This window comes from Schistocerca piceifrons, chromosome 3 (genome assembly GCF_021461385.2).
Source record: "Schistocerca piceifrons isolate TAMUIC-IGC-003096 chromosome 3, iqSchPice1.1, whole genome shotgun sequence".
Taxonomy (NCBI): Eukaryota; Metazoa; Arthropoda; class Insecta; order Orthoptera; family Acrididae; genus Schistocerca; species Schistocerca piceifrons.
In genome coordinates, this window is record NC_060140.1 from 267810471 (window position 1) to 267835468 (window position 24998).

Below are 24998 nucleotides of genomic sequence, written 5' to 3' on the forward strand. Positions count from 1 at the left end.
TTCTTAAATTACTTGGCTTAGAGTGTTTGCAGTAGTTAATGGCAACTTTGATTTTTGCTGCAATGCTCATTTTTTAGATTCCTACATACAATCTATAGATGCCGTTCACAGTCAGGCTAAACTGCTGATCTAAATCAGTAACGAACATGACGTATAGGTGGCGGCTCAAGATTTCACCTTTCGAGGTCCTCTTACTATAAATCAGGGTTCATATAATTCATTATGTGCTCACTTTACAAGATAGAGCACTGCTGTGATATATGGTAAAGCCCTCAAAGATAAATATGTTAGCCAAAGTAGACTTAGAAACAGTGATGCATCTGCTTTGGCTCGAAAATGGTTCAAATGGCTCTGAGCACTATGGGACTTAACATCGGAGGTCATCAGTCCCCTAAAACTTAGAACTACTTAAACCTAACTAACCTAAGGACATCACACACATCCATGCCCGAGGCAGGATTCGAACCTGCGACCGTAGCAGTCACGCGGTTCCGGACTGAAGCGCCCTAACCGCACGGCCACCGCGGCCGGCCGTCTGCTTTGTCATATGCACTTCCTACATCCAGGACCAGAGTAGTAGTAAACCTTGAATAGCAAAGGCTATTTTGAAATCCAATGTAAAAATGTTCTTTTCAAAAACAAAATTCTGTAGTTGTTGACAACATAACATAATATAATTGGATAGAAAAAAATCTACTCACCAAGCAGTGGCAGGAGAACACACACATGAAAAAAAAAAGTTTTATGAGTGCAAGCTTTCAGAGCCAGTGGCTCCTCCTTCCGGCATAAGGGTTGAAGGGGAAGGAAGAGGATGAAGGAAAAGAACTGGAAAAGTTTTGTATAGTTGGTAAAGGATCTTGTGTTCTACCCCTCACTTGAGGCAGTTTTATTAAGCATCCAAATGTCTAAATCACAGACGAAGCCAATGTTAATGGTTGATATAATTAAGCAAGGCTTTGGTCTTTACCCAGACTGGATATCAGAGTAATTACATATGTGGTCCATTGAAATAGTGTGTTGTCTTATAACTAAATTTCATTAAAATGTTCTAACAGAATTCTCTGGTCATGGGCAATTTGCTTAACTGCTTAGCACAGTTTAATGACACTCAAGAGTTATTTCAGGCTTCACCCAATTCTTTTGTAAAAGGTTCCAGACACATTTTTGATGACCTGTTTGTTGATCCTTTGTGACATTGCCAACTAAGAGAGAGGAGGCGAGTGGTTGGTGGAGCGGGAGCAAAGAGGTTGGGGGAGCAAAGAGGTTGGGTATGCCGGATACCCCCCCCCCCCCCCCCCCAGAAACTGAAGTACAAAGTGTTTATTCATTGCAGAATTCTCACAGAGTTGTAGGAGTGAGTGGATAACCACCATACCTCTGGGGTAAAAGTGATTTTTGTATGATCTAAAACATTTAAGTTTTTGTGGCATGACTTGTCTCAAAACTGACAAACTCATTTGTATCAAAATTGTCAATTTTAGACTCTTGCCTCCCACCTCCTGGATAAATTTCTGGGGCATCCATGTAAGGGGGTACACACAATCCATTTAAAAGTTTTACAAAACAAACCTTTAGTAATTGTGGAAAAATTAAACAACTTACAGGAATTTCTGGTACAACACTGTCGTATCTGTAATCAGTTTCCTGCCAAATCCTACAAGGGAAATCTTGATGTATAGCTTGTCTTATCCGCTGTGGCAGTTCATCGTTTCCCTGATCTGGAGGAACAAACACACTTGTCTTTAACATAATCCCTTACACAGAAGACCACTGGGGTTAAATCAGATGATTGTGGTGGCCAAGATACTGCTCCACCCCATTCAATCCAAGTCAGCATATTCCTACGGAGGTACGCAACAACTTCTGAATGACAGGCATTTCATAATACCTTCCACACTGCAGCATTAGACATATTTAATTCTAAGCTTGCACATCTTGTTGACTTACCCGGGCTACAATATAGGACTAGTTCAATTGCTGCATCAGACAACTGGCTTACCCTGACATGGCATCCTATGTGACACACAGACAGTTTTGGTGAAATGACTGTCAATTAATAAATACCCTGTATGTTTGACTTCCTCTTTATACTACTGTTGGAGAAATCTTATTAGAAAAATCTTCTAACCAGTTTCTCATGCCATTTCTAAGGGCACATATATCTTGCATTTCACTCAATATATGAGACACTGTCATGCATCTTGATATCTTTTTACAGTACTCTCTCCAACTGGGCTTTTCAAGAGACTTAAAGGGAGACTCAGATACATTTTTGCCATTTTCCTAATTGAAATATTTTTCACATGTATCGTTTCATTCATATTTTGTATAAGCTAATCTTCATTGCGCTATCACACGCGGATATTCTGAACTGCTGTAGGATGATGCTGGTTCTTACGGATTTTGAACAGCCGCCTGTAGGAAGAAGCTTCATTTAAAATGTTTATAAATTTTTTCTTTCAGAACAAGGTGCAATGAGATTTTACTACTAATTGAAATAAAACTGCACATCATATTTCTTTCAAACAGGCAAAACATTTTATTGTGTAACAACATAGTCTTAAATTCTATAACAGTCACATGATTGACAATAAACAAATGCATGACAAATACATCATGAAACAATGTGTTCAAATAATATAAATACAATAACTGAAAAATTAAACTTGTGTACTTTTTCTCGTAAGGGCTAGACATTTACCTAAGTTAAAGCCCATGAATGATACATTTGAACTTTGTTCTTAACACCAAGCAAACATCACACTAACCAAAGAGCACCATGAAGAGTAAAACAAAATTTATAATTATTGCTAAGTAAGAGAATCTACTACTTCCTGGTGTGCAAAAAAAAAAAAATCTCTGCACACATTACAAGAACTCTTTAACAATTTTGAACAAAGTGCACAAATTTTTTGAAGGGTTAATTATTATTTCTTATAAATAACTGGAAGACAAGGCACTGGCAAAAACTGTTCACTACATTATGCTCAAAATGCAGTAAAATAGCTGTGCAACATCTCTTGGAATAACTAAAATAACATTTTAAATACGTATAAATTGTGTACAAAATATAAAATAGAATCATTACATACCACTATAAGGTGTTGACAAACACAAAATTCTCTGCTTTATGGGCTCCCAGATTTATACATTTCAGATGAAGGCATTTCAATTCCTTCCTAAATTTCAGCCTAAGCCTTAACATCCCAAAGCTTACACGTTTTCAGGCATAATGCAATTGTCAACCTAAATGAATGATCAATAATAAATGAAAATGTAATTTACATAATTTTTACACTATTTACACATAAATACCATATTTAGTGGAAAGTTATATGTACAATTCTTACACTGTACACATGAATCTATAGCATGCACAGAAAGTGAGGGAAGCTTTCAGTGCATTGAGCATTTATGTTTGAGGCGAACTCTTTTTGGACACACACACACACACACACACACACACACACACACACACACACACACACACACACACACACACACACAGAAGGGCAGGGGACAGAATAATGAATTCATGAATTAAGAGGTTAACACTGTAAGGCAAATTAATTGAACGCACTTTCAAGCTTACTCTGTCAACAAACTCACTTCAGAAAACACACTTACACAGACAATGTGTAAACAGAATGCACAGGCAAGGATTAACAGTTTATGTATATTGCTGAGTCACACAAAGAAACACATTATTTATGTAATTAGAGTAACTTGGATGCTTTTAGTCGGATGAAAACAACCAACCCTAAAGATAATAACAGAAACAATGCACATACTATGTAACAATTCTTTTGTCCAGGACACATAGATACTGACACTAATTCAATGAACAAAGTTAAACTGTTCTTGAAAGTTAAGTGTAGAAACACTGTGGTAGTCCTGATATTAATTATAAGGCAGTCAGTACTAATTCTATCATTAACACAATTATTTTAAAATATCTTAAATTCTTACATTTAACTGTAATACCACCACTACAGCAGCAGTGTCTTACACATAACTGACATTAGAAAGTTAAAACTTTACATACACAATGGTAGCTTAATATTAACTTTATACCTAAAATCAGTCTTATTATTTGTGAAGTGTAAGAATGCATCAGATTTCAACAGCATGTTATATTACTTTATGAATGCAACATTCCACTTAAGACCCATGTGCATCACAAATGGACACAAATTGATACAGCACATTCAGAAATTTGAATGAAAATATACTGAAAAGTAACAACCATGTGAATAATTCATATTCTCCAAAATTATTGGTCATAAATCTTCATTTATGGCAGTAATGTACTGTATTTTCACAATTATTGTACAATGATTAAAAAATCCTAACACAAGATAAAGGGCTTTATATGTGCTCCATCAATACACTGATTGACAGCAAAAAAATCCTTGTAAATTCTGAATTCTGGATGAATGCTATATGTCTGATCAGTAAGATACACTGGCAAGTGGAAGACATAATTATTAGTAAATTTTTATGCATATTGCCATTATCTACAATTTCACCAATAATACTTTTAACACAGGAAGACATCATTTGTAAACAATTGTGCATTGGAATTAATGGGTCTCTGTCCTTAACTTTCTGGTTCCAAATTATAAAGCACCTGAAACCCTATAAATAACTATGTAGATACGTAATCAACAACATTTATTTTTAACTGCGATACAGTCATTACAAAATTATGTTATTCTTCATTACGATGACATTATGAATGGTTTTAGAATACAATATTTGTAACTGTCTCAGAAGAAAAATGCACAGTGGAACATAAAGGCGATACAACAAAAAGTGATATAACAATAAGTTTAATTACTTATATCTCAGTACATATATTTCCATTTCTAGAACACTATATTACACACATTCACAAAGCCCCTCCCCTATACACAAACAGCATCTCTTGGAATCTGGGAATTAACAACTTCATTTAAAACATGGGTAAGTCACTTCAACCTGAATATCAAATGTATAAATTATTTTAACAAATGCATATAAAAATACAATTTATCTTAAAAGCAAATGAGAAGTATTCAATGATTTGAGAATGGATCAAAAAATACTACATATCATAATTGATGCTCTCAAGAAAGTGACATGTGGTAATGAAATGTTTAAGCAGCATTACCAAAAGTACCTACATTACTAATTGGTATGTACTGACCTTGACTAAGTCATCTGATGAAATGTGCATCAAATTCAAAAAAATTGAAAATCAATTATAATGAAACAATGTCAGCATTCTACTATAAATTTCAAAGATTAATTAGTCTCTTATTTGGGTACATAATTACCAGTGGCATGTTATACGTACTGAAAATGGTGTTTCATTATTGCCAAACAAGCAGCTTACCATGAATGTCTGACATCACAATGAGCTCAGATGTGACATACTTCAAAATTGGGCATATGTCTATGGTGGATGAGATGAGTTTCGAATGTTCTATGAATTAAACAGGTGAAAAACTCAGTCACCTGCTTTTATCTGCCACTCATTTAAGGCACCATTTAGTACCACTACAGGGACGCACAATTAGGTATATTTACTAATCTGAATTGCCATTATTTAAATTTCTTGAGGCTTAAATTGTTTATTCAGTGTTGTGCAAATAAACTAATCTGTTTCTACATTTGCTCCAGTCAGAAATTACAACAATGTGTAAAGTTACCATCCCAACAAAGTGGAAAATATTTCTCACACATTCGTTACGGAATGTCCAAGTAAATGCATTGAACATGGAATGTTTTCCTCAATGTCAGTTCAGTCTATTCCGGGGATGGTTTATGATGAATGTGGAAGGAAAAATTTTTTAATTGATTTGAACTATAAGCTTTTGGTGAGCCGTAATTTTTCTTGAAAGTGACCAGAGGGATCTGATAACTTACTAAAACAAGGATAGTCCAGCTGGATTCCTAGTCTGAAACAAATTATCAGAGGAATTAAATGCACACTGAATAAAGATGAATGCTTGTTAGTTTTTCATTTGCTTCAATCCTATACTAGACATTACTTTCAGATTTCCTAACAATGCTTATCTACCTTCTTGATCTTTACTTCTCAATTTTTGCAGTACAACTACTGTTACATTCAGGAACTATCTACAAAAATATCTTACAAATAATAATAATAATAATAATAATGTAGTCATAAAAATGACAATAGGCGGCATTTAAACCACCTGCTATCAAAAATAGATTGTATGAAACTAGAAATTAAATGCCAACAATTGTAAAATTTAGAAACAAGACATTTCAAGTAGCAAATTACTATCCCGTGATACAGTATTAAAATTAATTTTTTTGTAATACAATTTAACTGAGCGAAACAAAAACAATTTCAATATTAAGTTTCAAATGTGGAATAAATTCAGCCATTTAGTTCAATTCTTTTAATTTAGTATGTATTTCTGAATTCTAATTTAGCACAGAGGAGTAAAACAACTACACTAGCTCAGATAAAAATCAGTATTATCTGTTAGAAACCAGATCTTTGAACACATTTCTTTGAGCTGATCTCCATAAAACACACTTAATATTACAAAAATAATAAAATTTAATTGACACAACTGACAAAGAGATAACAACCTAGATTATAATGGTTACATTTAATTCTAGTGCTGAAAAGTAAGGCAACTCATGAGTACATGTGAACAGGTTCACAGTCTCTAAAGGCCCTAATTAAGACCATTTTGTAAATAAGTTAAATGCTATTTCCTGTCAAGTAGTCATATTAAAACGCATCACAACAGAACTGGTTATCGATACAGATGTTAGTTCTGATAATTTACACTAGCCATTTAATGTTTACAATTTTTGGCTTAAGCTTTGGTCTTTGAAAGTTATCGTTAAGCTCACAAAATAAGGTATTCATGAGCTAAACGAAGGTTCTTACACACTCCAGTAAGGAGATTCTCAAAAATAGTATGTTGTAGGCTTAAAAATATTACAAAACATGTTATGAAAACCTTCTATAAAAATTCAGTACAGAAATGTTCTTTTATGACAGCACTTAGTAAGGCACATCGTTTTTAATGTATGTAACAACACTTGCTTACACTGTTTCTTTCCAACATCAAAAAAATATGAACATTTTTAATGCTTCAATATACAATATAAAGTAGTCCCATAATGAATATACAGTGCAGAAACTCATATTGTGCTCCCTGATAAAAACTAAGTTTCAGTGGAGCATAAGAGATTCCAAATTTCTATGTAGGATTGTATCCTTTACGGCATTAAACACAACCTTGATGTTTTCAGTGTCAACAGCTGTTGTAAAATGATGAAAAAGTGGCTTCCTTGGATCACGTTTCACATTAGAAAACATGTTTAGAATAAATGTCTGTACACTAACCAAATTATGTGGGTCTCCTACATACTGTGGAAAATGTTTTCTAATGTCCGTTTTTCTGGACTTCAGTTTTTCAATTAACAAATCTGTTTTATTCATGAATAAAATGATTGAGACACCACGAAATACAACATTGTTAACAATTGTATCAAAAATGTTTCGAGATTCTTCCAACCTATTTGTTTTCCTGCAAAAGAAGAAAAATTAAATCTGAATTAGTGACCAACATTCACTGAAGAGCTATATTTAAGTGTAGCAAAAATATAAATGAATCGTGTGTAAATTAACACTGCCAAGAAACATCACACAACAAATTCAAGTCCTGTCATTTCAAAAATTTAACAGATTATATTACTTAAGATTTCTACTCAAAACTGAAATAGTGATAACAGTACAGACGTTATCAGTAAACTCTTCCGGGCTAAGTTGCCGTGGTCGATCTGTAGAACTTCTTCTCCCTGACGTTTCGTTCTCAACTGCGGAGAACATCTTCCGAGGTGAGTCGACGACTGGCTGCTAGGAGCTGCGCCGCCGCTTATATAGAGATCGTAGGGGGCGCCACCACACGTCACATGGCGTCGATGTGCAGCTATCTCTGGCTATCGTCTGTTCTCTCGATTGCAGGCAATCGATTGTCACGTGATTGATGCAACGTCGACCGCCATATCTTATCCAATTTTAATCCTTCTTCTTTACGATTAAAATTGTATTGATGTTTGTGGATTTCAATTGCCTCTCTATACATACGTGTATAATAGTGCGACGTCCTCGCTAGCACGCTTGTTTCACCAAATTTTGTGTCGTGATCTCCATCCTTAAAAACATGTTCCGCTACTGCCGATTTGTCGATATGTCCCAAGCGACAGTTTCTTTTGTGCTCCGTCAACCGTGTATTGATGCTTCTTTTGGTAGTTCCTATGTAAACCCTGCCGCAACTACACGGAATTTTATATACCCCTGGGGTGGCTAGGGGGTGACGAGCATCTTTTGTTGATCTTAGGCATTCACTAATTTTCTTAGTAGGTCTAAAAATGGTCTCTACCTGAAACTTGGCTAGTACTTTTCCAATGCGATCCGTGATATTATGGATGAACGGAAGAAATACTTTTCCAGCTGATAGTTGTTGCTGTCTCCTATTTTTAGGCATTTTTCTATTTGGGTGAAGTGCTCGATTAATCTCGTTTTTTGTATAACCATTTTTCGCAAAGGCCATTCGTAAATGATTTAGTTCTTCTTGTAAGTAGCCTGGTTCACAAATATTATTGGCCCTATCCACTAGTGTTTTTATGACCCCCCTCTTTTGCCTAGGGTGGTGGTTTGAGTTCTTATGGAGGTAGCGATCGGTATGTATCTTTGTGAAACGGAGGCTTATCCTCCGAGATTATATGGATTACCAAAGATACATAAACCTGATGTTCCTTTGAGACCAATAGTCAGCGCAATTGGAGCTCCTACCCAAGAACTAGCCAGACACCTTGCCTCTTTGTTACAACCTCACATAGGCAAAACTGAGAGTCATATTAAAAACTCTCTACACTTCATTGAGAAATTGAGGGAAATTACTGTCGGTCCTAATGACATACTTGTCAGTTTTGATATAGTGTCTTTGTTCACGATGGTTCAAGTTGATGAAGCTCTCTCCCATATAGCCAATATGTTCCCTACTGATATAGTAGCCTTGTTCCAACACTGTCTATCCTCAACCTATTTTCAGTATAATGGTGAATTTTATGAACAGATCGATGGGGTAGCCATGGGAAGTGCCCTAAGTCCCGCAATTGCGAATTTATTCATGGAATATTTTGAACATCAAGCATTGCAGTCGGCCAAAAAAAAGCCCCTCGAAGTGGTATCGGTATGTGGATGATACCATGTAATATGGAATCATGAGGAAGAAGACTTGAATGATTTTCTGGTACACTTAAATAGCATCAACCCAAAGATTAAATTTACTATGGAGAAGGAGAAGAATGGACAACTTAACTTCTTGGATGTATCAGTTATCAAACGGGCGGATGGGACCTTAGGCCATAAGGTCTACAGGAAAGGTACACATACCGATCGCTACCTCCATAAGAACTCAAACCACCACCCTAGGCAAAAGAGGGGGGTCATAAAAACACTAGTGGATAGGGCCAATAATATTTGTGAACCAGGCTACTTACAAGAAGAACTAAATCATTTACGAATGGCCTTTGCGAAAAATGGTTATACAAAAAACGAGATTAATCGAGCACTTCACCCAAATAGAAAAATGCCTAAAAATAGGAGACAGCAACAACTATCAGCTGGAAAAGTATTTCTTCCGTTCATCCATAATATCACGGATCGCATTGGAAAAGTACTAGCCAAGTTTCAGGTAGAGACCATTTTTAGACCTACTAAGAAAATTAGTGAATGCCTAAGATCAACAAAAGATGCTCGTCACCCCCTAGCCACCCCAGGGGTATATAAAATTCCGTGTAGTTGCGGCAGGGTTTACATAGGAACTACCAAAAGAAGCATCAATACACGGTTGACGGAGCACAAAAGAAACTGTCGCTTGGGACATATCGACAAATCGGCAGTAGCGGAACATGTTTTTAAGGATGGAGATCACGACACAAAATTTGGTGAAACAAGCGTGCTAGCGAGGACGTCGCACTATTATACACGTATGTATAGAGAGGCAATTGAAATCCACAAACATCAATACAATTTTAATCGTAAAGAAGAAGGATTAAAATTGGATAAGATATGGCGGTCGATGTTGCATCAATCACGTGACAATCGATTGCCTGCAATCGAGAGAACAGACGATAGCCAGAGATAGCTGCACATCGACGCCATGTGACGTGTGGTGGCGCCCCCTACAATCTCTATATAAGCGGCGGCCCCAGCTCCTAGCAGCCAGTCGTCGACTCACCTCGGAAGATGTTCTCCGCAGTTGAGAACGAAACGTCAGGGAGAAGAAGTTCTACAGATCGACCACGGCAACTTAGCCCGGAAGAGTTTACTGATAAAGACGCCGGCCGTGAAAGCCTACATGGAATGAGTACAGACGTTGTCACAAAAAAGAATTTTTGTTACAACTATCTTTTACTCTAAGCCCAGACAAAGGTTCTTGCAATATTTCCTTCAGGACATTTTGTCACAGCATCACCCAACTGGATGTCAAAGAATGATGTATGTTACACATGATATTGGTATGAGCAGCAACAGTATGTATTTCCTGAATCTATATGTAGAAGGGAAAACTGATATTTATGCAGTCACTTATTTTGAAGTCTACTTGACCCAGTAAAATCAGAGCTAAGAGGCTCATCTCTTGTATACAAACCGTCATTCTACAATAAGTTACTTTAAAACAGTATTCAACTAAAAACAAAAGTTCAAGTTAGGTGTTACTAATTTTGTAATGATGATTAGAAATACAACATTGGCACTATTTGAAATATAAAATCTATTTTGGATGAGTAAAATTTATGCTAACAGAGTAGTAATAACTGAAAATGAAGGAAGCAAGTCTGTTTTGAACTAGCCAATTTTGCTTTTTATGATCCAATTCGGAGTATTTACACATCCATCATCAAACGGTTAATTTCAATACATTACATAAGTTGTCAACTTAAAAAATTTCTTTAGACAACATGAGGGGTTTAATGCTCAAAATCTATTCTCAAAATTATGCACAATTAAACATTTCAGTTTCTGGGTGATAATGTTTTTGCATTCCACATTGTGCCATGGTTACAACTAAAGGTAAATTAATAGTACTATAACAAAAAAGCATTCAATTTTTAGTATATCTGTAAAATGTGGCTACATTAGATGATAAGGGAATCACAAATACACAGCATAGATTCCAGATCAGACTTGTGGTAAACTGCATGCAAGAGAAGGTGGAGATGAAATTGTGATGACATAATTTACAGAAAGATAAGAAATTAAAAAAGAAAGAAACAAGGGGAAAAACAAATGGAACAACAGACTGATTTATATATTGGACAAGAAGGATGGGTTAGCCACTGAAAGGAAAATTTCCACAGGTAACATAAGATGCTCCACACACCTCTTGGAAAGCACTGTCGTTCTGGATAACATGGAAATCACTGAGAAATTGTTTCAGGGATGGGTAGATGTAGCAGTGGGGTAGTTAAAGAATGTTCTACAGTTTTCATAGGTACCAGTAACCCCTCCCCCCCCCCCCCCCCCCCACACACACACACATACACATTCTTAAAAAAAAAAATTGGTGTATAAAATGCATATCACTTTCATGACACCAAATCTCCTGAATACAATGATATAATTTTGCAAGCACATTCAGTGACATACGTGGATGCTGTATGCAAAATGAGCTGAAAATAGATTCAGTTGTATAGAATTAACAAATTAAATCATCATTCCTAATGCTGAAGTTTTACTGCATGAACAGGGAAAATGCATTACACACTTTTCCTTTCATTATTCTGTGTGGGCTGTCAGGGAAAAGTTTTGAAAAGGTTTAGTATTATACATGAAGTTTTTTGGAAGTCACTGAGTGCTATGATTCTCAAATACAGGATGAATATAGTCTGCCTCAAGACACATACATGGTTTCTAACCTTAATACTTGAATTATTGTGTTGAAAGTTTAACGTAAGATTATACTCCTAACGAGCTCATTACGATAGCATTTAAATTTTTTTAATTCAGTCAATAATTATATAAAATACTAAAAATTATGGTTTTGTTTCCCCTGGAAAACATTACAGGCAACCTACCACTGGGACTGGGGAACATGAACTGGGATAGCAGTTTATTAATTTAGATTGCCAAGACATTAGATAAATCAGATACAGTGCTACACTCATTACAAATTTTAGTTAGCTGGGTAATATCACTGTAAAATAATCTGTGGATGAATAGGTATGTCAACTTAATATATAAACAAACAACAAAAAGTAAAACAACATTAAAAGTTAATAAAACCATTCCTGTAGGCAATTACTAATACTAAACAGGTCTAACTCCACAGTGATTTACACACTGTGAACAATGCTCTTTTATAAACAGTCCAGTCACATTAATGTGACCACCACCTACGTTCGACATCAACGTGCAATAACCACTTACAGATGGCAGTGCTAGCAGTGGAGGGTATAAAACATGTCGGGAGGATGCAGAAAACAGTGCAGTCGTCATCACAATACAGAAACGCAGTGACTTACATGAATTGGATAAAAACTGATGGCAATACTGTCGTCACACAAAGGATGTGTGTCACATGGCATGCCTGCTGTCTGTAGCTGATAGTAGAAGGTCAGTTGAAGTAGTGCAGTGAGAGCTGGCAGCTGTTCAAATGGCTCTGAGCACTATGCGACTTATCATCTGAGCCCATCAGTCCTCTAGAACTTAGAACTACTTAAACCTAACTAACCTAAGGACATCACACACATCCATGCCCGAGGCAGGATTCGAACCTGCGACCGTAGCGGTCGCACGGTTGATGGCTGCTGTATTTGAGTCAGTTACTGTGTGTACTGTCTGAAAGCATGGAAGGCCAGTTCAAAGGCCCTAACAATATGTTTAGGAAATGCGAACTATATGCGTGGTTCATGATTGATGTGGCAGGTGCTCGGAGTGCAAAACGTTGCCTTCTGGCACTGCATTCCGTCATCCTTTAAGACAGTGCATGATGCCACATGACGAATCCCATGCAGAAGCTCCTGCATTCGTAGGGGTGGGAGATTATGGAACACCCAGCATATTCACCCAATATGAGTCTGTACAATTATGGGATGTTTGCCAAAATGAAGGAACCTCTACATGGCACACACTATAACACAAAAAAAGACATCATCCCTGCCATTGGGCGACCTTGCAAGATGTCAGAGATGGATGTGCCAAAGATGTACATGCCAAAGATATACGATGCCTTCCATTTGTGTGGAAGAAGGTGATTGAGATGCTGTGCGATTATACTGAAGGCATGTAACAGTGAACGCCTGACAAAATGTGATTTGAATTACAACCGTGTTTCCATTATTTTTTATCGAACCATGTAACTGACATCCAAGAGGGCACAATCAGTGGATTTCGGGCCAAAGGTGAAAGCATTTCCAAAATGGCTAAGTTTGCAAAGTGTTCATGAGCCAGTGTGGTTAAAGTATACTGATGGCCTATTCTACCGTATCTTCCTTCGCCGTCGGCGTTGTCGTGGTTACCGTGAGACACCGTTATACCAAGAGGAAAGGCGCGTCGATCTTAGAGCATGAGATATGATGACCTTAAGCCATAGACAACACACAACGGTCACGGTAGCACCTGATTCCGGAATAGCTGCAGTAGTTAAGATCTACGAACTATCCCCTGTTGACCAGGTCCCCAAAACTTAACTCGTAACGAGATCCCTTCAAAGCAAATTGTCATACAATCGTCTATAAAGGCTTCGTACAACGAGAGTACATGTTACGGTTTATGGAATAATAACAGATACGACCAAACTGTCTTGTCTCTTCTGCTTTATTTAACATAACTTCGTTCACAGTTTCATTTCGCATTCACCACTCATTCACCGAAACCCTTTGATGAACAGTTTTGGTTGCATAACACCAACAGTCAATGATAATGATACAGCTTTTCTCCTTTTTATAAATTGAAGCCCACTCTCCGTGATATAATAAAAAAAACCGGTCTCAATACCGCGTGCCTCGTGAGACGCGAATAGACTTATCCTGGAATTGACCGCCCTGTAGGTGTACTCAATTTAATGGCCACACTTCACTGTCCGCTATTTCGCGTAACTGAATGTCCATTTGTTGGTCTGATTATACACTGTAGCTATTTAAAATTCGCCCCTATATTTTTCACAACGCACAAATAGCACTTCGTTACTGGTTTTCTTTTTTTTCTTCTAAGAGTAAACGGAAAAAAAAAGACGCCGTATCATCGGCTTAGTCGATATAAAGCAAAACACCTTAATATGCCCAATTTTACCTCTTCTTATAGGATCGGCTACCTTAATCATTAATTTATTACATATTATTTCCAATAACGCTAAACAGGTATCGCCGTTATATTTTAATTGTATTCAAAAGCATGTTACTACTATTACGACCGACCAAATCATAACAAATCGCGCGGCGTGCGGTTTTAACGATAACTTTACGCTATTCAAGTTCCGTTACAGCTGTCTTGACTCGTAATGTTACACTATCCCGAACCAGCACAGAGGCAACTGTGGTGTACCGCAAGCTATAGATGACAGGTGAACAATGGCTGCAGAGATGTGTATGGGACAAAAGATGCAACTGCCGAGTAACTGATTCTCCAAGTGAACAAAAGAGTACCAACAGTGTCTCCTCAAAAACCATTTAGGAACCACAGCTGAGTAAGGGCCTCTGCAGCAGGCACCTGGTTAAGGCAGTCTTGTTGACTGCTGTTCATCGACGACAAAGGCAGGAATTTGCATTCCAATCTGCGACTGGACGTCCACTGAGTGGTGACAGTAGGCCTTTTCAGATGAATCACGTTTTATGCGCCATTGGACAGGTGGTCATTGGTTTTGTTTTTGTTTTAAGCGCCCACATATCAACCTTAGAACACTAATACAAAAAGGAAGTTAAAAAGAGACTAAAAGTTAAGCCCAACTGACGGAAGGAAATAAGAGCTAAGAACAAGGACTTCCTCTTGGTGAAAGGTTCACAAAATACACTGTAGAGACAACAGAGGTCTCAAACCAAATGTCCTTTACCATATCACTTTGATGGATAACAAGTAAAATACGATCAGCAGCCCACATGTTGTTCACTATAACGGCCAATAGCTCACACAGCAAACACACACTAGAAAGTAAGCAGTTAAAAAACAGGATTCAGTCAGGAAATGGCAAATGACAATGAGCACAAACTAGTGTGGATCACCATTTAATAAATGGCAATGGCTACAAAGACTGTGTCCAATACACAATGAAGCTAAAATGGTCTCCTTGTGGCGAGAGGAGGTTGGTTAAGTCGCTGGGAAAGGTTTAATTCCCCGAAGCTTGTTCCCATGAAGAGGAGACTAGTGGTGATGCCAAAGTGACACCACCTGCTGACAGACGGCAACATGGGGATTGTCCAAAGGAATGGAAGAGCTAGCAGGCCAAGGGGCAAGGACTGCAACTTTGGCAGCAGCCTCATTTCCCATCAGATCAATGTGACCAGGAACCCAGGTGAACATCAGAGCAGCTCCCTCAACAGCGAGCAAGTGGAAGCTTTCTTGAACCTGTGGCACTAAGGGATGGACTGTGTACAGCACACAAAGGATCTGATGGGCACTGAGCAGAGTATGCAACACAATTAAAAAGCCTGTGTCACTGGATATACCGGGCGGCATGATAGAGGACGAAGAGCTCTATTGCATATATTGAGCAGTTTTCTGGAAGCCAATACCGAAAATGAGTCAGTGTCAGTGACGAAGGCACACTCGAAACCACAGTCAGTCTTAGAGCCATCAGTATACACAAAGGAGCTATTGCTAAGTTGCGTGTGAAGGTTGAGACACTTACAGCGATAGACTGGATCCAGAGTAGAGTCCTTAGGAAGCAAATGAAGTCCAAGATGGACACAGGCCACCGTATGAAGCCAAGGTGGTGAAGGGTTCACACCTGTTGGGAATGTGGCAGGTATCATGCAGTTAAGCTGCAGGAGCAGGAGCCGAAAGCTAACTGTGGGAAGTAACAGAGAAGAAGGGCGCAGCCCATACTGAGGCAGTCAAGTGAGTAATCAAAAAAGGAGGCGTAGCATGGGTGGTTGGGCATGGCAGACAAAAGGCATGTATATTGGCTGAGGAGAACATCACACCAGTATGACAGTGGTAGCTCAGCAGCTTCTGCATACAGCCTTTCAATTGGGCTAGTGAAGAAGGGGCCAGTGGCCAAACGAGTTCCACAATGGTGGATTGTATAAAGACGGTGTAAGATGGATGGACATGTGGATGAATGAACAAAACACTCAATTTAGTTTGGAACAGACATGGAGTTGGTACAAATGGAACAGGGTGGTCCAATGAACTCCCTAGGAAGTAATGCTTAGGAGACGGTCACTAAGGGACCACCTATAGTATGCAGCCACATAAGACATGTAGGAGGACCAACACAGAATGGGTGCTCCACAGAACTCACGGACTTCGAACGTGGTCAGGTGACTGTGTGTCACTTGTGCCATACGTCTGTACGCGAGATTTCCACACTCCTAAACATCCCTAGGTCCACCATTTCCGACGTGATAGTGAAGTGGAAATGCGAAGGAACATGTACAGCACAAAAGCTTACAGACTGATCTCATCTGCTAACTGACAGAGACTGCTTACAGTTGAAGAGGGTCATAAAGTCTATTAGGCAGACATCTATCCAGACCATCACACAGGAATTCCAAACAGCATCAGGATCCACTGCAAGTACTATGTCAGTTAGGCAGAAAGTGAGAAAACTTGGATTTTATGGTCGAGTGGCTGCTCATAAGCCACACATCACACCAACAAATGCCAAACGATGTCTTGCTTGGTGTAAGGAGCATAAACATTGGATGATTGAACAGTGAAAAAACCTTGTGTGGGGTGATTAATCACGGTACACAATGTGACGATCTGATGGCAGGGTGTGGGTATGGCGAATGCCCTGTGAACGTCATCTGCCACTGTGTGTAGTGCCAACAGTAAAATTCGGACATGGTGGTGTTATGGTGTGGTGGTGGTTTTCATGGAAGGGGCTTGCACCCCTTGTTCTGCATGGCACTATCACAGCAATGCACAGCCTGTGGCAGAGTGGTTACACAACAATAACATTCCTGTAATGGACTGGCCCACACAGTCCTGACCTGAATCCTTTAGAACACCGTTGAGATGTTTTGGAACGAGGACTTCATGCCAGGCCTCACCGACAGACATCGATTCCTATACTCAGTGCAGCACTCCATGAAGAATGGGCTGCCATTCCCCAAGAAACCTTCCAGCACCTGATTGAACGTATGCTTGAGAGAGTGGAAGCTGTCATCAAGGCTAAGGGTGGGCCAACACCATTTTGAATTCCAGCATTACCAATGGAGGGTGGCATCAACTTTTAAGTCATTTTCAGCCATGTGTTCGGATACTTTTGATCACATGGTGTAGCTCATGGGAGAAATGGTGCAGTAGCTAGAAGGAGGGTTTTTGTCCTTACCGGGCTTATGTATAGGTGTGACAGTGGCTTCACGCCAGTGTCTGGTAAACATGCCATCTGCCCAAATGAGATTGTATGTATGAATGAGAAATTGCTTGCCTGAACGACATATGTGCTGCAACATCTGAATGTGATCATCATCCGGCCCTGCGGCAGGCAGAAGATCGGGATGAAGTGAGAGCATGATCTAGCTTGCTCGTAATAAAGACGATATTGTAGGATTCATGATTCTGAGACGATAAGGGTATCGCCCGAGCCGCCTCCACTCGTTTCCGAGGGAGGGAGATGGGGAGATAGTGAGTAGAGTTCAAAATCTCCACAGAATAGTGGCATGAGGTGTTGGAGATAGCAATAGGGTCCACAATGACATCATCTGCTAAGGTTAGCCCGGGAATCAGGAAATGGACCTTGGTCCCAGAGAGCTGACTGGAGATTACCCTACACAACAGAAATGGGAGTGAAACTGTTGAAGGAATTAGTGAATGAAACCAGCTATTTTGCTATTCCAAAGAATGCGAAGATACTACACACGCAACTGTTGATGATGAATACAGTTTGCCATTGTAGGATGATGGTTAGAAACGCGGAGAGCACGTCTCTGCATGCATGCCTGAGTCCACCGGTCGAACAAGATACGGAGCGGCAAGGATGAAGTGCGAAGTATGGAATGTTCTGTGGCAGTAAGGATAATGTTCATAAGGTACTCTACATGGTCATCACAAGTGGGGAAATGTTGTTTGTCAAAGATCACCAAGGAGGAGTAAAGCCTCCAGTTGGCCATAGAAAACTAAAGCTGGGTGTACACGTAGGTGGGGTAGGAGTCAGCAAACGGATAGCACGCAAGAAATGGTCACTTGAGCACATGTCACAGAGAACAGACCACTCGAGATGATGGGCAAGCTGGGCAGTGCAGAATGAGAGGTCCAGATGGGGACAGGTGTGTGTGGAGTCTGAAAGAAACGTGGGTGCTCCAGTGTTAAGGCTGATGAGGTTGAGTTGACTGAGGTCAGCCAAAAGGAAACCTCTTGGAAACATACTGGAAGAGCGCATTAAAGTCACTGAGCAGAAAAAGGGGTGATGGAGTTGACCAACAAGCTGGAGGGAGTCTGCCTTGGTGACACTGAAGGATGGAGGAATGCAGCATTGCAAAGAGAAAAGGTGAAGCAAGGAAGGATAATGCTGACTGCAACAGCTTGCAGCCAAGTGTTCATTGAGATGATATGGCTATGACTCCCCCACAAGGTCAAAGCATGCTGGAAGGAAACGCGAGAGGTCAAAGTGGTCGTGAAGACGTAATTTTGTTTCTTGGAGGCAGAGAACAAGTGGATGCTGTGATTTCATGAGCAGCTGTAATTTCTCCTTGTTGGATCTAATGCCGCAAATGTTCCATTGCAGAAGAGTCAGAAAGGGGAATGGGAAGGAGAGAACAAATGAAGAGAATTTACCTTGGCAGCTGCCAAGTGCCAGCCTTCAAAGACTCACTACTACAAGGCACAGAGGCTGGAGGATCCTGTTCCATGAGATCTACCGAGGCATTGGCATACTACCTGAGTCAGTCTGGGGATTCCAGAGCAGAAAAATGGTAGGCAGTACAGACTAGTGAAACTGAGGTTGGCTGGGTAAAGAGTATCATGTGGCGACACCATTGAAGATGATCTCCTAGTCTGGGAAAGAGAAGACTGTTTGCGTTTGATTGATTTCTTAGAGACTTTGCAGTTGGACAGATGAAGACTCAGATGTCTGTCAGCTGGAAGGATGTAAAAAGTCTTCACTGGGGTAGTCTTTTTGTCCTTTCCGGCCTGCTAGTTGTGTAGCAGATAATTTCGCCACCAGGGGCGAACATTTGGTGGCTTGTTGTGCAGCAGTAGGAGTAGGAAGAGGAGGACATGGGGATGCTATCGAGATACTGGATGATTTTACAACTGCAATGCTGAACTGGAGGTCGCAAGTACAAGTATGCACGACCATATCCTTCATGGACTGAGGCATACCAGGAACGATACTGTAAGTGCCAGATGGTAAGATGAAAGGCTTTCGATTAGCCAATAACTTGCGAGCGACAGGGTAATATACTTTTTTTCTTCACCCCGATCTGGACTGCCTGCTCATTAAGATACAAGGGCCATTCACAGGATGAGGTGGCATGGTCGCTATTACAATTGATACAGCGGTGAGAAGGCGGTGGACAATCACCCCCATGAGCATCCCTACCACAACAACACATTTGGCCATTTTGAGAGGACATGCGAGTGTGGTTGTAATGTTGACACTGGTAGCAACGCAGTGGGTTTGGGATATATGGTTGGACCATAATGACTTTATAGCCTGCTTTGATCATTGGTTGAAGCATTACACAATCAAATGTAAGAAAACGAGTGAGTGTGGGCACTGAGGTTGCATCAACCCCCGATCAGAGTGACAAGTTTGGATTTCTACCTCATCAGCCCATCAAGTACCCCAGTGTAAATGACACCACCCGAGGAATTCAGCATTTGGTGAGCCTTGACGTGAGCAGGATAGCCATGGAGGAGTGAAGCTGTAAGCAGTTGCTGGGCTTGCCCATCACAACTGGTCTCACTAAGTTCCATTACGTACACAAGAGTAGGAGTTCACTGGGCTGCAAGTGCATCAACACTTTTCTGAACAATACATGAATTAACTGTAACAAAGGACTGACCTCCTTTGGTGTGTGATACCACGAGGAATCGAGGTGCACCTGGGAGTGTCTATGAATCTTTAGCCTGACAGACAGACTCAGACGAAGGTGACTGGTTCATAGTGAAGAAATCCCCTATGGCTGCCAGCATCTCTGATGGTGTGCTCCTAACTAGCCCCCCCCCCCCCCCCCACCCCACCCCACTCAGAGGGAGGCTCACCTGCCTTAGGTGATTTTTCACACCTGAGGTCATAACTCCCATACTCCTGACAAAAGGGACCAATCGGCAATCTGGGAAAGTAACAGCTCAGGCAGTTACCCCTCCCTGGGCCTGGACTGTACCAGGGGATACATGCAAACCCTACCTGTCGACCCAGTGCTGGGAATTATGAATTATGCAGTCACCTGTTACATGTGTAACATGTGGGCCAGCCTTCAGGAGTGCACAGGGAGGAAGAAGAAGAAGAAGAAGAAGAAGAAGAAGAAACCTCAAATGCTGAAGTGGAGGAAGGGTAGGAGATGAAGAACGAAGGAAGAAAGAAAGAGAAAACAGATGAGGGACTGGTCTGAAAGGCAAGCTGGAAGGCTATCGAAACTTCAGAACACATTCCTAAAAATATCCCAGACATGTTCCCCAATGGAGAAGATACATCTACATTTATACTCCACAAGCCACCCAACAATGTGTGGCGGAGGGCACTTTACATGCCAGTCATTACCTCCCTTTCTTGTTGCAGTCGCGTATGGTTCGCGTGAAGAACGACTGCCGGAAGGCCTCCGTGCACACTCGAATCTCTCTAATTTTACATTCATGATCTCCTTGGGAGGTGAAAGTAGGGGAAAGCAATATATTCGATACCTCACCCAGAAACGCACTCTCTCGAAACCTGGACAGCAAGCTACACCGTGACGTGGAGCGCCTCTCTTGCAGAGTCTGCCACTTGAGTTTGCTAAACATCTCCGTAACGCTATCACAATTACCAAATAACCCTGTGACAAAACACACCGCTCTTCTTTGGATCTTCTCTATCTCCTCTGTCAATCCAACATGGTGCGGATCCCACACTGATGAGCAATACTCAATAGCAGGAAGATAGACATGAAGCATGGCAAGGGAAGAGGTGCTGCAAAGGCTGGGACACTTTGGCAGCCATGTACGAACTCACCAAAGAGTAGCGAGCCCCCTGGGGGGAGATGGCCATTGGCTTGTACAATGTGGAAAGTCTGAAATCATACACACAGCAACAATTGCTGGAAGTGATCATGCCAGAGGAGGGATCGTTATGGTCTGGGGAATGTTTTCATGGCATTCAATGGGTGATTGTCATTCTGGAAGGCACAATGGATCAACACATGTATGCACATTTCCACGGGGACTATGTCCGCCCTTATATGCAGTGCGTTCATCGACATGTCGATGTTGGCATATACCAGCAGAACAATGCTCTACACATGCAGATCGCTTCATAAGTGTGTGGTTAGAGAAGCACCTCAAAAAGTTTACCGTACTCCACTGACCACCAAACTCCCTGCATTTAAACCCAATCAAGAATCTGTGGGACCACGTCAATCGGACCATTCGCACTTTGGATCCTCAACTGGGAAACCTAGCACAGATAGCCACGGCACAAGTCGGCATGGCTCCACATCCCTGTCAGTACCTGCCAAAACCTCAATGACACTCTTCCTGCACATTTCGCAGTCAGTTATTCTGGCTTCTGACAGGTGGTCACATTAATGTGACTGGGCGGTGTGTGTATAAACTTCCAAACACACTAGCTGATAATGCTAAAAATAATGTTTCAATCCTAATTTCCATCTCATAAGTTGCCACTGCAGTTACTTCACATACCCCTTTTAGCTGACATCAGTGCCAAACAAAGGACACACATGATCTTATACAAGTTTTGCTGATTGGTTTCGGGATGTCTAAACTTTATACTTGTCATGTTGCATCAAATTATGTAACTATTGTAAGGATCTGTATAATATATGACTGGAGAAGTTTGTAGTAAATTGTTAAGACCACAGTATGAGAAAGAGCTTTTCCTATATGATATGATTGCCAAACACTCTTCTCAGTACTTCAAGAACGAGGTGTGTATTACAACACACACCCCCTCATCAGACAGACACTGACAGATACAGCCTCTACGGTGAAGTTCAGAGGAGAACTATCTCAGGGTTCCAACATCAAAATCGGAGCACAACACCCATTCTGTTTAATCTAGAGCCTGAAAAAGTCATCAAAACCTGGGAATGTACACTAAGGGATCAAACCAGTTACCATTGGAGTCGAGACCCAAAGAATTGAGATAAGGTGCCTTGCTGATGATGCTGTCACTGTTGTCCAAGCCCTGCATGAGACAGCGGTGAAGTCCGGGCTACAAATATCGTTTGGCAAGACCAAATACTTTGAGAACCGGCACTCCACTAACATGCCTTTGATGACCATACATGGAACGAATGGGAGCGTCAATCACTTTCTGTACCTTGGTGAAAGGGTCCACCCCAATGGTAGAGAAAGCTCAACGCAGCATACCATCTGTCCCACAATCTGTACAGTAAGAAGTGCATTTCAGAGACTGCTTATGTCTGTCGTTACAGAACTGCTGTCACACCACAGTTTCTGTAAGCCACAATGAATGACCTGGAGAAGACGTATTCTCAGAAAAATTCATGGCCCAAGATTGCTCCCAGATGGAACCTATCGACTGAAGTCTAATCCTGAACTGTATCAACAGTTAGAATCAGCCAACACCGGTATGCAACGTAGGAGGCTCAAGTTCTATGGCCACCCACAATGATGAACAACAATAAGCTTACCAAGAAAATCTTCTCATTGGCTAAAAGCTAGAAGACTGGAAGCTTGTGGCTTAATGAAGTACTAAAGGACTTGGATTCAGCTGGGATATCTGATCTTGAGGTAGAAGGTCATTCCAAATTTTGTGCTATGGTAGAGTCTTGGACCCATTGCCTAGAGTCCCTAAACATTGGAAGCCCCTTTCACAGGAGAGGAAGGAGAAATTATCAGCACGGCTCAAGAAATATTGGGAACGGAAGGGAGCATCGAAGATTAACTAGTCATAAGCACTCCTTAGTGGGCTTAAATCAATAATAATAATAATAATAATAATAATAATAATAATAATAATAACCATTTATACTCAATTTAAAATTATTTTGTGATTGACAGATTGCAGTACTGGGGGACAGTGTTGCTGGTGCACAGCCAGCCACGCTTCCCAAGGTGCTGCATGTGTTTACAAAACAGTCAACACAGTGAGCACATGGTACATTGAATTATGGATGGCCCTTACTACTAAACTCACTGAAACATCAATCAAAGTATCTCTCATAATGATTATTAATTGATCTTTCATTTCTTTTTGGAGTGTAATGGGTTATCAGTGGCAAGAAGTTCTCAAGAGAAAAATTTTCTAATCACCTCATTTGCTATAGCAAGGCTCTCATAATAAAAACAGCACGATACAAGAGAAATGTTCATTGCTCTGCAGTCACAATCAAATTTTGGACTGTGGGTCTTTCTGCACCTACATAGGGTTATTCAAAATGATCACTTTCGAGTAAATGTAAAAACTTTTGTATTGGGGTAAGGTACTATATGATTATACAGGGTGTTTATAAATAAGTTAAATAAAAGTAACCTTTTGTTAAAAGGGTAAAGAACTTGCAGAAACATCTGACAGAGCACTGAATGCAGTGTATCTTTAAGTTTTATTTCTGCCTAAAACTCTTAGTTCCCAACATTCCTGCTACATGGAAAGCGCAAATGAGTTATTCCAACATTCATCGTGGAGTCATATAACAGTGATGACATAACAGCGCACAGTGCGTGCAGTGTTGTTTATGGTTTCATGAATCCAAATCTGCAACTACAGTTCAGAAACAATTCAGGACAAAATAGCACAAACCACAGCATCAAAGACGAACTGGTATAATTATTTAAACCAAACTAGCTGCATATTACACAGGGCAGCACGTCAGGATTGGCCAGCTGTCTCTGATGCACCAATTTAAGAAATTCAGCAGTTTCACATTTGTAGTCCAGGTAAATCAGCGAGACATGTCGCTTATAATTGAATGTGCCTAGTGTTACAGTGTGCAAGGTATCAACAGTTATCATTCAACCCTAAAAACTAGAAATGTTGCAAGCTTTAAGAGAAAGTGACAAAGAAAAATGCAATTAGTTTTGTGCAGAAATGTTTAACAAAATGCAGACTGAAGATGATTTTATTAATAAAATTGGATTCAGTGATGAAGTCGCCTTCCATACCTGCGGTAAAGTTAATCACCATAATGTTCGGATATGGGGTGAACAGAAACCATGTCACATAATTGAACACGCACGAGATTCGCCTAAGATAAATGTTTTTGCACTTTAAATTGTAACAAGATTTACAGTCCTTTCTTTTCTGCCAAGTCAACTGTGACTGGAACATCGTACCGGGACATACCTGAACATTATCCGATTCCTCAGTCCCAACAAGACATGGGCAAAGAATTTATTTTCCAGCAGAATGGCACACCACCACATTATCATATGGAAGATGTCACATATTTCCATAGGAATGTGTGGACTTAGACTGGATATGATGGAACAATATCCTGGCCACCATGATCACCAGATTTAACCCAATGGTCTTCTGTGTATGGGATTACACTAAATACAGAGTACTTGTTCCTCTGCTTCTGGGAAACAGCAATTATCTGTGGCAACAGATAACAAAAACAGTTGCCACAATACATCAAGACCAACTTCACAGGATTTGGCAGGAAACTAA

The 24998-nt window shown here is 40.1% G+C and overlaps 1 protein-coding gene across 1 annotated transcript in view; it reads right to left on the reverse strand.

Moving 5' to 3' along the window:
• Window positions 1-6302: 6302 nt before the first annotated feature.
• LOC124789944 (guanine nucleotide-binding protein subunit alpha homolog) overlaps window positions 6303-24998 on the reverse strand; it is a 71453-nt gene continuing 52757 nt past the window's right edge. Inside the window, exon 4 of the mRNA XM_047257474.1 lies at window positions 6303-7562. Coding sequence (XP_047113430.1) covers window positions 7205-7562 — 358 coding nt within the window. The 3' untranslated portion in view covers window positions 6303-7204. The remainder of the gene's footprint in view (window positions 7563-24998) is intronic.